Here is a 15326-nt window from a genome sequence, read left to right on the forward strand (position 1 = left end):
TTCTATCAGTAATAACACCCATGTTTTTGTCATTATTTCAAGGTTAACCATGAACTACCAATTTCTACTTTAAATTAACCAATGAAAAGCTAAGGAAACAACCTGGGCTCCAAAGAAGGCGTAGTAGTCAGTATATCTTGTGATAGATACATGATTATAGATAAAATTTAATGGGCAAACTGTTCATTACAAGATGCTTAAAGACACTACCTGCTTAGTCAAAATCTGTGGCCCAAGTACTCCTAAAGAAAGTAACTTCTTGGGACTTCCCTGGTGGTCCAGTGGTTAAAAATCCACCTTCCAATGCAGAGGACGCGGGTTCGATCCCTGTTTGGGGGACTAAGATACCACATGCCATGCCAAGGGGCAGCTAAGCCCGTGTGATGCCAACTACTGATCCCATGTGCTCTGGAGCCCGCATGCCACAACTAGAAAGAAGCCTGTGTGTGACAACTAAGACCCGACGCAGCCATAAATAAATGTTTAAGAAAGAAAAGAAACTTCTTTAGTAGCATGCGGAAATGCAAGAAGAATCAAGTTTACAGAGAAAAGGCTTTAAAAAAAAAAATCACATATTCAGTTTTAATAGGTTATGCCATATTTTTTTCCCCAAAATGATTATATTATACCCCCCACCAGCAATGCATAACCGTTTCTATTGTACCAACAGCTGGTATGATCATACTTTCAATTTTTGCCTAGTTGGGGGATTTTAAATTTTATATTGTGGTTTTAATTTGCACTTTCCTGACAGCTAATGAGGTTTAGCATTTTCCATATGCTGGATGACTTTTAATATTTCTTCTACAAAATATACCTTTAGTTTTTCTGTTGGGTTCTTTTCTTGGTTTGCAGGTTTATTTATATGCATTAAATACTAATCCTTTGTGGTTATATCTATTGGGACTATCATTTCTCTGTGGCTTGTCTGCTCACTTTCTGCATGGTACTTTTGTCTTTTAAATTAAAAAAACTTTATTGAAGTATAGTTGACTTAAAATATTACATTAGTTTCAGGTGTACAGCGTAGTAATTAGTATTTTTATAGATTACATTCCATTAAGTTATTACAAGATAATGGCTATAAGAGAAAAGGCTTTCTACAAAAACTATTATTTTCAAGATAGCAAGCGTTTTATAAAAATTTACCATACACTGAAACCTGCTTCATTGAAAGACTGCTTCCAGGTATTCACTGAATTTTTAAGAAACTTAAAAAAATATTCATGATGAACTTATAAAAATATTCAATTATTGGGAGTATTGTAAAAGAGAATCATAATTTCTCGACCTAGTTTTCCCCCAAAAAACCAAGTGCCACATCTACAGAAGCAAAAACAAACAAAAAACAGGTTAAAAATGATCTCTTTAAAACCCTTTCAAAGTCCTTTAAATACAAAACTTCAATGTATTTACGTTACGACTGTTTCAATTTCTAAAAAGCAAAGACCATGAAATCTGATTTTGAACTAAACAACTGTGTTAAGCAGAATAAGAGAATGAGGATAAACAAGCAATCATCACCCTCAATATACAGAGTAGAATACTACCTTTAAGTATAGGAAAAAGGGACTGATGGGAAGTTAAGAACAGACAATCTCACAGAATCAGGCCACAGAAACATAACTGAGCGTACTAAGTCCACTTCCAGACCTTGGCCTGGAGACTTTACACACACACACATGCACACACCAGCTCAGTTCCAGCTATCTTCCAAAAGATATGGCTTAATGCAAGACTAAGGTGACACGATAATAAAGAAGAAAAACCTGGAGATTTCCCTGGTGGCACAGTGGTTAAGAATCCGCCTGCCAATGCAGGGGACATGGGTTCAAGCCCTGGTCCGGGAAGATCCCACATGCCGCGGAGCAACTAAGCCCGTGTGCCACGACTACTGAGCCTGCCCTCTAGAGTCCGCAAGCCGTAACTCCTGAGCCCACGTGCTGCAACTACTGAAGCTTACGCACCTAGAGCCTGTGCTCCACAACAAGAGAAGCCACCGCAATGAGAAGCCCGTGCACAGCAGCGAAGAGTAGCCCCCGCTCGCCACAACTAGAGAAAGCCTGTGCACAGCAATGAAGACCCAACACAGCCAAAAATAAATAAATAATAATGATAAAATACAATAATAATAAAAAGAAAGAACAAAAACCTATGGTATACACTAAGCATCTTCTGACTATATAAGGAATACTTGGAGACTTTGATTATATTGGCAGCTTACTTAATTATCATGGGTTTGGACATGAGGGGCCAATATAAGTGATGTCTGATCACGACTTACTTTCAGAGTAGAAAAAAGATCTCAGCTATACTACACAGCAACTCATGATCCCTACTCTCTGCCACAAAAGCCTACAACCTAGGAATCCAGAAGGAAGGGGAAGAGGGATGGGAAAGTAACCAGTTTACCTTGTCACAAAGTAGGAATTTAGGAATAGGGTGGTGTTTACTTACTGTTGGGTTTAGAGTAATGTGTGGTGCCAGGCCCGCAAGGGAATAGACATTGATGTCATGGTAACTGTACTGTGGCTGTGGTGGAACCGTGGCTGTACAGGTGGTACTGGTAGCTGGTGTTGTAGAAGTTGCTAAATGTAGAGAGATAAAATAAGAGCTAATAAAAGGAGCACACTTCTTGACTTTACTATAAAATTAGCAGGGCATCATGTGGTCTTTATCTAATTAAACTAACTGAATGGCGGGGAGGGGTGGCACAGGTCACATTCTTCCACCTTTAATTATTATAAGGGAAATTGTTATTTTAATAGAGATTTGAACAAAGCATGTAAAACCGTACCGGTGCATGGTGGGCACAGAAAGCAATCGAGGGGTCATGCCACATTAGCAGGCCCAAGCCTTGTTCGATTATTCTATATTATAGATGTCAGTTTTCAACCTAGGCTGTTCCCTTGATTTACCTGCGGATTCTTAAACTGAGAGCTGAGAAAAAGAAGAAAAGCTGGTTCATTCTAACCACAACTCCCAATCATTCTACACTCCTACAGCCCCCGCACTTCCAGTCCTCCTGGACCCAGGTCAAATAATCCAGTCCCCTAACAGGTCGAGCTGGTCTGGCCACCCCCAGATTTGAGGAATAACACAGGTCATCATGCCAATGCAATTCTTTCTCGGAGACCTCAAACAATGTAAAAGATAACCTGGCTTAGTTGGGATATGAGAAATAACTGATTAATAATATTAGTTATGAATACCACATGAACTACCCAGATAGATTCTAATATAGTAAGACAATGCCTAAACATAACTAACTTTTCCTTAATAATTTAGAAGGCTCACCAGAAAGTACACAGTTTCAGCACCCCATTACACAGAATAATTATAATTTGTTATACGCATGGGAATGTACCATTAAAGAGAACATCTGATAAACAGAGGGCTAATTATCACACTTACTTGTGGTTGTGATTGGAGGGAGCTCTTCTGGCTGCTTGACATCTTTCTTTGGAGCAGAGAGTTGCTCATCTAAGTTCTTTAGGCGATCTTTATCCTTTAGGAGGTTTCCAGGTTTCAGCTCATTTATGTCTAATGCAAGGTTCTTGCAGAGGACCTCAATCTCAAACTTCAAGTTTAACTGCATAATTCCAGTATTCAATTAGAATATTAAAAATGAAAATTTAGCTTCATAATATACAGTATTCTCACCCATTTGTCATAGTGCTTCCCCCCAAATACCCTCTTTTTCCTGTAAATCTTAATAATGTAAAGCCAGAGAGTGTTCTTAGGGATAAGGAGCAACAAATTTACCTTTAAGTCATGTTCCTGATGTAGCTCAGCTAATACATTCATAATTGCCATTGTCCAGGGGTTGGGTGGCCTAAAAACCTAAAGAAAACCGTTATGTTAAATAAGCTTGCCCCAAAATTACTCTTTAATTTGTATTATCTAAAAGTTAAGCACTTACACCTATGTGGCCATAATAAAACCCCTAGCCTTCCCATTTACAATACTGTATTTCAGAAAAACACCAGAACCCAAAACCACCCATTAAAATCAGTCCTATAATACTACTTGGCCTCTCAATGTGGAAACCCGAGTTTCCCTGAGGAAAATTAACTGAACTAGCTCTATGTCCATAAGAACTAAGGTTATAGCCTCTAAACCTTGTGCTAAAACAAACTAACTCTTACAAATTAGCCATCAATAAAATATTAAAATTTACTCACCACACTACGAATGCTAGATTCTAAGACTTTGGCAACAAAGGGGACTACATAAAGCAACTCTTGCTGTCCTTTAACATAAGCCTCTAGCAGCAAAGATTTTACATCCAAGTCCTAGAATAAAAAACGTATTTTTAAAAGCTAGTAATATACTAGAAAATCCCTCACAAACACCCCCAATTATACCTTGCCAAACTCACCCCTGAAATTGGAATCAATAACCTGACCCTCGCCTTATGAAAAGGAAGGGGTAGCAATCACACCTTATTGGTTTTTGTTTATCCTGCTAAACAATGTAAGGCCATGAGCATGCAATTAGGGATTCAAAACATGGGCCAAACTTTTACAGCCCCAAATAAAGTCAAGACTTTTAAACAGAATATGCTGTATGAACATTCTCAAGTTTTACATGAGCTTTTAGTTGAAACTCACAGTGTGTAAGATGGGTTTATTTTTAGCTAGTGTGATCATTCCTAGCCAATGTCCCAAATTCTTCAGCAAAGAACGATCAGAGAAATTGGCTGCAGCTTTATCAGAGGTCAGGAGCACCTGAAATAGTGCAGGATTAAGGAAGGTATGACAATGAGCTTATAAAAAAATATTCTCAACTAAATGTTTAAGAATTCCATTATTCTACATTAAAAACAAGCTGTCAATAGAGAACATGCCCCCAAAGTAGATCTCGTCCATGTATCATTGTGATATTTTGTGTGTTCAGTGACATTTTAACCTTCAAATGCCTTTCCATTTAAAACAAACAAAAAAAAGGTAATACAAGTATATTGTATAAAGTAACACAAGGTTAAAAGTATCATGTATGGTCCCACAACTAAAAATTTTAGCTAGGTTTGAAGCAGAGACCCAACTGCAAATCTATCTGGAAGAGCTAAATTCAATTCAAATGAAGACTATAGCTATACTTTTTAAGTCCTTCCCAGACAGCAGGCATACTGAGGAACATAACAAGATTGCAGTAAATGTTGTGATCTTTAGCATTATCTCTGGAGACAACTAAGATAACTTTCTAGAATACAGTGTAATATTGCTTACACACTTATCACATTTCTAGGATACCTAATCCATTTCTTCAATTCTTTACTTCTTTCTTAAGGGGGACAGAACCAACACATGAGAGTGCCTTGGGTACACATGAAGAGTGTCTTGGGTACACACATATATCCACTTACTATATGATACCTTTTAATTTATGACTTTAAGTTTAAATCTGTAATTTAAACTTTTGTTTAAAAGAAAGGATCTTGAAATTCTGCTCCAGATTATGTGGAAATTTTTATATATCCCAATCATCCTTGCTATCAAATAACAAAGGCTGAATATAGTTATGTTCCTTAACTCCATACAGCAACAGCAGAATGGCACAAAGTCAGCTGTGCAACAGAAAGGAGACAGGAATTCTTTTGCACTACAGCGTAACCAAGAATAGGGAAAATTCCTATCCACAGGTTTAAATATAGTGCTGGTTCCTAAGCCAATATTCCAAGTTATTCAGCAAAGAATGTTTTCAGCTACATGCTGGTTCACACTGTTTTCTTGAAAAGTTATTCCTCCTAAGAAAAATACTTGGATTTTATAGAACAAGCATTAGCTCATTAGGAAGAGTTTGAACTTAAACTTCTGAGAATGCTAAACAACACCTATTCCACAATAGGTCTAGAGTCTTGAGATATCTGGCACTTAAGACATAAGGGAAAATACTCACTGCAGCACTGTTTCTGTAATAGTGAAAGATATTATCAACCAATATAATGGATTTCTATAAGACTATTAAAAAGAGAGGGATTAAAGCTAAGAGTATATAATCAAATAATATGCGGAGGGAGAAAAAAGAACTGAAACATCTACTGTCACTTTAAACTTTAAAATTACAAAATATGTAGTCCCTCAACCCCATCTTACTTACTCTCCACTTGACCAAAAGAGGATAAATTACTAATCTACAACCTGCTATTAACAGACCTGACACCAGAACTATTGTTTTCCTAAAAACATGCACAAAGGGTAAAGATTTCAAAACCATGCATAGAATGATGAAAACAAATTCACGAGTGGTTACTTTCAAAGTAAATAGCGCATAGAATATGTCTGTGAGACTAAATTCTTCAGGAAAATTTAGTTCTATATTTGAAACAAACCCTAGAGCAACTTTCATAAATACTTTAACATATACACATACAGGGGAAAACAGCAATACCCCTCCCCCTCCAATTACACCTGTACAATCAAGTATTCCCAAACTCAAAACATTAATAAAAAGAAATACAAGAACACTTACTTTGATGTTTCTATAGGTCTCATTCAGAACCATCTTATTAAATTCAGGATTCTTCAGTGTGTCAAGGAAGTTTGAATATAGGCTGTGAAAGTTTGGCTCAATACTGACTCTCTTCATAACCAGGTATTGTGAAACCCAAGGCATAAATTCTTCCTTCACAGTTTCCTTTAGTTCTTCAACCTAGAAAACCATTATGACATGGGAAGTATACAATTAAAAGATGATAAAATAACAGTTTTGTGTTTTCTTTCTGTGAACAATACTACAGCACGTGCTCCTTGCAAAATTAGAAGCTAAAGTACATGCTAGGGCTTCCCTGGTGGCTCAGTGGTTAAGAATCCGCTTGCCAATGCAGGGGACATGGGTTCTGAGCCCTGGTCGGGAAAGATCCCACATGCCACGGAGCAACTAAGCCCATGCGCCACAACTACTGAGGCCACGTGCCACAACTACTGAAGCCCATGCGCCTAGAGCCCATGCTCCATAACGACAGGCCACTGCATTGAGAAGCTCGCGCACCACACAAGGAAGAATAGCCCCTGCTCGCCACAACTAGAGAAAGCCTGCGCACAGCAACGAAGATCCAACACAGAAAAAAATAAATTAATTAATAAAAATAAATAAAGTACCATGCTACATCTCTCCCAATTTCAGACAGATGCTATCCAAGTACAGTATGTTCAATTCCATCTAAGTATAGAGTCAATCATCTCTAACTGGGTGATTAGAACTGAAACATCTACTGTCACTTTAAACTTTAAAATTACAAAATATGTAGTCCCTCAACCCCATTTACTTACTCTCCATTTGACCAAAAGAGGATATATTACTAATCTACAAACCTGCTATTAACAGACCTGACACCAGAACTATTGTTTTCCTAAATTTATATCTCCAGAAATTATCGGTAAAGTTTGAAACTTCTCTTCCAAAAGGGATGCTGAGTGCTTCAAAATTCTCCCCCAATCAATTATGGTGGGATTTTCAAAGGCAGCACTTGCATTATAAATTACATCTCAAAACCCACTTGTTAAGGCTAATCTTGTTGACTAAAACGGACATTTCCAAGTATTGTCTTAGCACATAATCTTGTGCATCATTACCTTTCAGAAGCTCTACCTCACTTACTAGGTGCCTAATGGTTTCTGGGAGGGCATGAATTGTGATTAGAAAGACAAATGAAATTTCCATCATCATGAAATCATTTTCAAGTTTACTTCAAAAAGGCTATAACTCACTGCAAAACAATGTTATTTGGGACTTCCCTGGAGGTCCAGTGGTTAAGACACCGCACTTCCACTGCAGGGGGTGTGGGTTCAATACCTGGTAGGGGAACTAAGATCCCACACGCCACAAGGTGCAGCCAAAATAGAAAAAAATAAAAAATAAAAAATAATACCAGTGCTATTTAATGTCTACAAAATCCACAACCAGTAGTTGTATATCCACATTCCCTTCGTTTTCATTCTATTATCTCTACCTTTAGAAGTATTAAAAGGGTGCAGAATGTCATATATAAATCCCCCAACCCATCAAGGAAAAGAATAGAGAGCATTTGTAGTGATATATAAACTACTATTTCAGACTCACCTTTTGTGTCATATTTGACTGGGAGAGGTTGTTGAAGATAAAAGCAATTTTCTCTTGGATATTTTCTGGGGGCTCTACGATTCTCTCTGTTTGATCTGTGGCCACAAGTAATGTATCTATATTTGTAGTATTAATAGAAGGCTAAAGAAATAAAATACATAAAATAAACAAACTGAAATCCTTCCTAGACAAATCCCGGGGCGGGAATGTATACAGATTTCTTTAGTATACAAAATATACATGGTGTGTATGACTGTGTACTGGAAGTGCTGGAAAGACTATGTATTGAACTATTATTAATAGTGGCTGTGTGTGGGAAATCGGGGTGGGAAGGCAGAGAGACAAAGGGAGAAATGCTTTTTTTTAGTCGGCATGTGTTGTTTATAATAAAATTAAAATACATGTTCACTACTGGATATATTACAACATATCAAATCCAACAAAGAAAAAAGACAGACCTACTTACTGGCACATCTTTCTTAAAGCTGACTCCAGTTGGCCTGGTGACTGTAACTGTTTTAGCAACAGTGGTGGTTGTTGAGGTGGTTACCATAGTGCTAACCTGACCAGCAAGGGGAGCTTTCGCTGGAACCTGGGCCTGGGCCTGGGCTTGAGCCAGTGCAATACTTCCAGGGGTTGTGATAGAGCCCTGCATTTTCACAGGAGGATCTCTAGATTGCTGTCCATACTCGATATACTATGGGGGTAGGGAGAGAGAAACACATTAAAAGAGTTCTTAACAGAAACTGAAATTTTTGAATTACACCTCGCTCACTACTGAGAGAATAGAAATTATTTCAGAGCATTCTTTTGGTTCATCTATCTCCCTTACGTCTCACCCCATTCTGGTCCATATTCCTATATCTATAATATATAATTAGATATAATATATATATAATATATAGTGGATACCATGAACTCCTTAAGGAGTAAAGGTAAAATATTAATATGTTTCTAAAGTATTTATCAGAGAACTAGTCTAACAAAACAAGTTCCAAAAGAGTAGCCACAAATGCCTGCATATAAATTTCCTTAAATCCCTTAATACGTGTAAAGTTTTAAAAATTATATAGTAAACTGATTTCTTTTTCTTAAATTTTATTTATTTATTTTTGGCTGTGTTGGGTCTTTGTTGCTGCATGCGGGCTTTCTCTAGTTGCTGCAAGTAGGGGCTACTCTTCCTTGTGGTGTGTGGGCTTCTCGTTGTGGTGGCTTCTCTTGTTGCAGAGCACAGGATCTAGGCGCGCGGGCTTCAGTAGTTGTGGCACGCAGGCTCAGTAGTTGTGGCTTAGTTGCTCTGCGGCATGTGGGATCTTCCTGGACCAGGGCTCGAACCCGTGCCCCCTGCATTGGCAGGCGGATTCTTAACCACTGCGCCACCAGGGAAGCCCAAACTAATTTCTTTTCTATTGGATGCTGATGAGAAAACCGTGGCCTAAAAAACACACTGCAATATGAGTCCGCTCTCAATAAAGCTATTACCACAAAACAGTGTATACCACACCACCTAGCCAACTGGAGGTAAGCATTATACTGGATGTTCTAGGACAAGGTTTTCTTTCCATTTCACAGACCAATAAAAGTCCTTCTCACACACAAATCAGAAGACTGACACACCCTTTGTGATACTATTTCCCACAGCTTGTACCTATAACAAAACAAACTATTATCTATATATACAATAACTTTATTCAAAAAAGGGGACGGGGCTTCCCTGCTGGCACAGTGGTTGAGAGTCTGCCTGCCGGTGCAGGGGACACGGGTTCGTGCCCCGGTCCGGGAAGATCCCACATGCCGCGGAGCGGCTGGGCCCGTGAGCCATGGCCGCTGAGCCTGCGCATCCGGAGCCTGTGCTCCGCAACGGGAGAGGCCACAACAGTGAGAGGCCCGCGTACAGGAAAAAAAAAAAGAGGGGGGGGACATTTTCAAGGAAGGACAATCTCTGAAGAAAGTACAGCCCTTTAAATTGACTATAGAAATATAAACAATGACCTCCCTTCTCTTCTCTGGGTATCTTGTTACAGTGGGAACTAGGATCACTGCTTTGTGTGATCACTTTCATACCACCTCCCTTGTTCTCTCTAGTCTTCCAAGGCCCATATTTCCAGCTCTCAATTCCAAAAACACTTGATTGTAGTAAGCCTCTGACCTCCCATCCTAGCTTTTCAAACTCTGCTTTCCTGTCTAGTTTTCAGTGCTATAGTTTTGGCACAGTCCTCCACCCCCTCAAGAGGCATGAATACACTCCTGCCCCCCATGCTATGGTTTCCTACGCTAAACCATCATAATGACCCTACCCTCCTACAAACAAACCCAGTGGGATGAGGTAGAAAGCGCTGGACTAAATTATAATAGAATTAAAAGTAAGTTCAAATTCTGATCTTTCTGATTTCTTAAAAATATGATCTTATAAAGCAGTTCATCTTTTATTTTAATAAAGTAAAATAAAGTCAATAGAGATTAATCAACTTTCTTTGTTCTCTATAAGCTGACTTTGACCAAAGGTAAGGCAAAAGTGTGAATGTTTAGTAATCACCTAAAAATCAATCATTAAAGTAATAGTTTACAAATTTCAAGAATAATCACAAAATGTGGCTTAAAATATATATTCTCTAGGTCCATTTCCTCAGGGACTGTCTCCTTTTTAACCTCAAAGGAATCTAAGCAGGTAGTTTAAGAAGGCTATATTTTGGGCTTCCCTGGTGGCGCAGTGGTTGGGAGTCCCCCTGCCGATGCAGGGGACACGGGTTCGTGCCCCGGTCCAGGAAGATCCCACATGCCGCGGAGTGGCTAGGCCGGTGAGCCATGGCCACTGAGCCTGCGCACCCGGAGACTGTGCTCCGCAATGGGAGAGGCCACAACAGTGAGAGGCCCGCGTACCGCACAAAAAAAAAAAAAAAAAAAAAAAGGAAGGCTGTATTTTTAAGAAACAGCTGGTCTGAAAGTTTTATATGAAACAGCTCTGGGAATTCCCTGGTGGTCCAGTGGTTAGGACTCGGCGCTTTCACTGCCGTGGCCCTGGTTCAATCCATGGTTGGGGAACTAAGATTCTACAAGCCGCGTGGAGCAGCACACCCCCCGCCCAAAACCACAGAAACAAAAAAACAAACCAAACCACCACCACCACCGAAACAACAAAAAGAAACAGCTCTGATTCATGTTAACATTTAAATCAGAGGGACAACTTTACTTATTTTAATCAAAGAGTCCCACTCCAAATCCTTTTTAGACTCAGGCAAGGGATTCTTGGTAACAGCGAAAGATGTCTACCTCAATAGCATTATTAGGCTAAAAGAACTAGCAAAAGCCTTTTATTAAATCAAGCAAAACCACTGCTTACAAAAGGTAACCCAAAATCTGTATTTTTTCATGATTAACCTGCAAAACAAGCAACAAATAATATGTATACTTGTATCATGCCAATCATTAAGAAATCTTAATGCCATTGCCAGTAAATCCAAATTCAAATTAAAATAGATAAACCATCCAACTACGTAGGTACTGAAGACACTTACCTCCTGTAAATGATGTGGAAATTGCATAAAGTGACTAATAGAAGCCAAGTGCTGACAATACTGGGGATAGTCCTTCAATCTGCCAACAAAAACATTCATTCTTTACCATTTCATGTAAGAACAGAGGCAGCACAATTTAAAATTTTTCAAAAGCTAGTCTAGGCCATTTCCCCCCTTTCTCCCTTTGAAATACCTTATTTGAAGAGAATGCCAAAAGGAAGAACAAAGAAGTAAGGGGGTGGATATTTATGAACTTCACCCCTTTTACATCAAAAAAGTTATTACTGATTGTTTTTTAAAGGTCTTATTCCACTTAATATTAGATTACAATGAGCCACTAAAACTACTGTCTGGAAACGACTCCAAATGTTCATCAACAGGTGAATAGAAAAACAATTTGCTAATGAACCCACAGAATGGAATACTACTCAGCAGTAAAAAGAAACAGACTACTGAAACATGCAGTAACATGGATAAATCTCAAAAGCATCATGCTATGTGCAAGTCAGACTCATACACATTGTGTATGATTCCATTTAAATAATACTCTGGAAAAACTAGACAAATCAGATCAGTGATTGCCAGGGGTTACATGTGAGGGAAAGTTAACTACAAAGGGGGAATAAGAAAACTTGGGGGTGACGAAAATATTCTGTATCTTGATTGTGGTGTTGGTGGCAGTGGTTATACAACTGTTAGAATTTGTCAAACTTCAAAGAGCTGTTCACCTGAAATACTGACTTTTACGTATATAAAGTATACCTCAATAAACAAACCAAAAAAATTGCTATTTCATTTTATACTTTTCCTACCACATATTTGTCAACTGTAACGAATTTAATTGTTTTCACTTCTTCCTCTTTTACTTCATACAGTCATGAAGATTAGTTAATATACATATCATGATAAGGCATGGCAAGAATTAGTTGAAAAGTAAGCTACTGTTTCTCCTTATATTAAAAAAGAGAAGCTTCACAGGAAACCTATCCACTCACCTATTTTTAAATCTATCTAGTGCAGCAATCCCAAAATAATACATTTTGGATCCAAAAGGCTTGCGTAAGGCTTCAAGAACATATCGTAGGGCCAAACCTAATGCCATGTAAGTGACCAGTCCTTTTTCGATTATACCACCGAACAGGCAGGCTGTTATATGTAACTCTTTATCAGGGTACTGGGGGAAGAACCGATATTCTTCGAACAAGTTCCTTAGCATACAGTTAAATACTTCTCGTTCTCTCTTTATGGTAGAATCTTTAAACCTCTGTAGCATTTCTAATACCTGGAGAAAGCAAGAAAAAATAATATACACATAAAGGAAACCATTATTAAGAGCATTCCTCAAATATTCTTTATTGTTAAGCAGAATATTTAAGAATAAACTGAGCTTGAGACAAATATTAAGGTTTCCAAAGATGCACAAACATATCAAAACACTTTGTGTTGGGATTTCACTTTGAAAAGGGCATTTAAGATTTACCTAAACCATAAAGAATTAGATCGTCCTAGACACTCACCTCATCAACAGACATGGTTGGATGTGGTGGGTGATTATATATTCTCTGGAAATAGCTGTTTGCTTCATCATCTATCTCTTTACTAAAGTGCTGATTTGCCTCTGGCCACACCTGAGACAAGTCCGCTGTTAGAAACAGAAAAGCAACCAGTGGGCATTTAGGCTCTTCCTTCACTCCCCCACATAAAGCATCACTCCCCCACATAAAGCAGAGCCAGAGAGACCAATACAGTTTGAATTTTAAGGAAAAAATAAAGTGTTTTAAGTGGTCAAGTTTCAATATTCAAGTGCTCTAGGGACACAAAAGATTCTCACAAAACTGCCTTACAACCATAGTCCTACCCTAGTACTTTCTTCATAAGGATTTATCACACCATGAAAGTTCACTAGGTTCAAATTCATAATGCACTTACCCTCAATAAAACCTCACTTGAGGTTAACAAATCTTTACTACTTTATTAAAAAAAAAAAATCACCTTTTACATGTAAGAATTCTCAATGCATGTGCATGACACTTGATATAAACACAATGCATGCTACAAAACATAACATTCAGACAAGTCTTTCACACTAACATTTTAAAGTCACTGTCACTTGGTATACTTTCAAACCTTGTATGATGAATGTTTAGACCCAATGACAAGGATATTTATAAGCCAATGATACCTATGTATTTACAAAGAGGACGTCTCTGATTTTGAAATAACCTACTAAAGGAGATTAAAACTTAAAAAATTGGTTTTTGTAGCATCATATATATGGCAATATTTATGTGTACTATAAGGCTATATATATCATAAAGCTATTATATTAAAATAAACATTAAAGTAAATATAGTTATTTACTTTATAAACTGCCAAGCTGAAACAGAAATCTGAAATTCTCCTGGCTGCTCCTGATTTGTTAAAAAAAAAAAAAAAAGGAAAGAAAAGGAAAGAAAAGAAAAAAAAACACTAAAAAATCTTTAGGATAAGTATAAGACTTACATACATAGACTTAAACTGATGAAAGTCTTTTCTCTTTACTTCTTACTTTTAGGATAACACCTCAAAGGATGCTACCTCTTATTAACAGTCACCTTGTTCTGGCAATCCAGGATCAAAGGTGGAATGATACCTCAAATTTTTGTTTTAATAATTTAAATGTATGAATTTACTCCCACTGACCTAGGAGGCGTATCAACGGCCCTACTAACAATATATTAAGATAAGTCAATGTCTTTGTCCATGTATCTCTAGGGACAACAAATTGGACATGCAAGTTTTATATGCATCAGTCACACTTCACAATCACAGACAACACTACCACTTACAAGGTTTCATCTTACTCTGCTGGAATGTAGGCTGGTTCAGTCCAGAGGTGCCCAGTTTCCTCTGCACAAAAGGATCGTTATTCACTGCAGGGAGTCCAAGAGCCCCAGTTCCTATACCAGTCAGGCTGCCTGTGCCAAGACCACCTACTAGAAAGAACGAAGGCAGCCAGAAGTTTTATCGTTACTCATATTCTTGACTTTATTCACATCAAAAAATAAGTTTTTACTTAAAAAATTATATTAATTAAAAAATTAGGGTCTTTTGTTAACTCAGTGGTAACTAGGTTACAGAGTTATTACAACATTTCACTCCTTAGGTTTTAGTACTCTAAACTTATACTCTGGCAATAAAAGGTTCAGATAGCTTAGGAGAAACATGTGGTTACTAGAGGGGGAAAAAATGTAACCTTTACTTCAACATTAAGTTAAAAGCCAAAATATGTGGGGCTTCCCTGGTGGCGCAGTGGTTGAGAGTCCGCCTGCCGATGCAGGGGACACAGGTTCGTGTCCCGGTCCGGGAGGATCCCACATGGCGCGGAGCGGCTGGGCCCGTGAACCATGGCCGCTGAGCCTGTGTGTCCGGAGCCTGTGCTCCGCAACGGGAGAGGCCAAAACAGTGAGAGGCCCGTGTACCGCAAAAAAAAAAAAAAAAAGCCAAAATATGTGGAAAAGTTTTAGGGATTTACTATCATTTCCAAGGTAGGTGCAAAAAGGCAGAACATATACCTGAATCTGGTGTGTGAAATATTCTACCTTTATTATACCAACCTTGAGTAATTCATAAAGCTATGAGTTTTGATCTAAGCCTAAGTTCTTCAGAATGTGGTTAACACACTTTTAATATTTGTACTATCATCTGATAATACAATCCTTACTGAATAATTCAACTAACTTTACAAGTACAAATATCCTCATTGCA

At 38.1% G+C, this 15326-nt stretch overlaps 1 protein-coding gene and 1 non-coding gene across 7 annotated transcripts in view; both read right to left on the bottom strand.

Annotated features, from left to right (window-relative positions):
• Window positions 1-15326, bottom strand: part of CNOT1 (CCR4-NOT transcription complex subunit 1) — a 101125-nt gene that overhangs the window by 19133 nt on the left and 66666 nt on the right. For 2 of the 6 annotated variants that reach the window (XM_067718257.1, XM_067718254.1), the window contains exons 19-30: window positions 14408-14551; window positions 13097-13221; window positions 12575-12861; window positions 11580-11658; window positions 8531-8761; window positions 8065-8205; window positions 6475-6654; window positions 4614-4730; window positions 4185-4295; window positions 3766-3843; window positions 3415-3592; window positions 2458-2588 (exon numbers count right to left, since the gene is read on the bottom strand). In XM_067718257.1, coding sequence (XP_067574358.1) covers window positions 2458-2588; window positions 3415-3592; window positions 3766-3843; window positions 4185-4295; window positions 4614-4730; window positions 6475-6654; window positions 8065-8205; window positions 8531-8761; window positions 11580-11658; window positions 12575-12861; window positions 13097-13221; window positions 14408-14551 — 1802 coding nt within the window. Of the gene's footprint in view, window positions 1-2457; window positions 2589-3414; window positions 3593-3765; window positions 3844-4184; window positions 4296-4613; window positions 4731-6474; window positions 6655-8064; window positions 8206-8530; window positions 8762-11579; window positions 11659-12574; window positions 12862-13096; window positions 13222-14407; window positions 14555-15326 lie in introns of all 6 variants that reach the window. The other 4 variants (XM_067718258.1, XM_067718255.1, XM_067718256.1 and 1 more) reach the window with 2 other exon arrangements.
• On the bottom strand, window positions 5522-5660 carry LOC137215765 (small nucleolar RNA SNORA46). Its single transcript, XR_010939401.1, has one exon. It is a non-coding gene; the product is annotated as a small nucleolar RNA SNORA46 (small nucleolar RNA).

Source organism: Pseudorca crassidens, chromosome 20 (genome assembly GCF_039906515.1).
Source record: "Pseudorca crassidens isolate mPseCra1 chromosome 20, mPseCra1.hap1, whole genome shotgun sequence".
NCBI lineage: Eukaryota > Metazoa > Chordata > Mammalia > Artiodactyla > Delphinidae > Pseudorca > Pseudorca crassidens.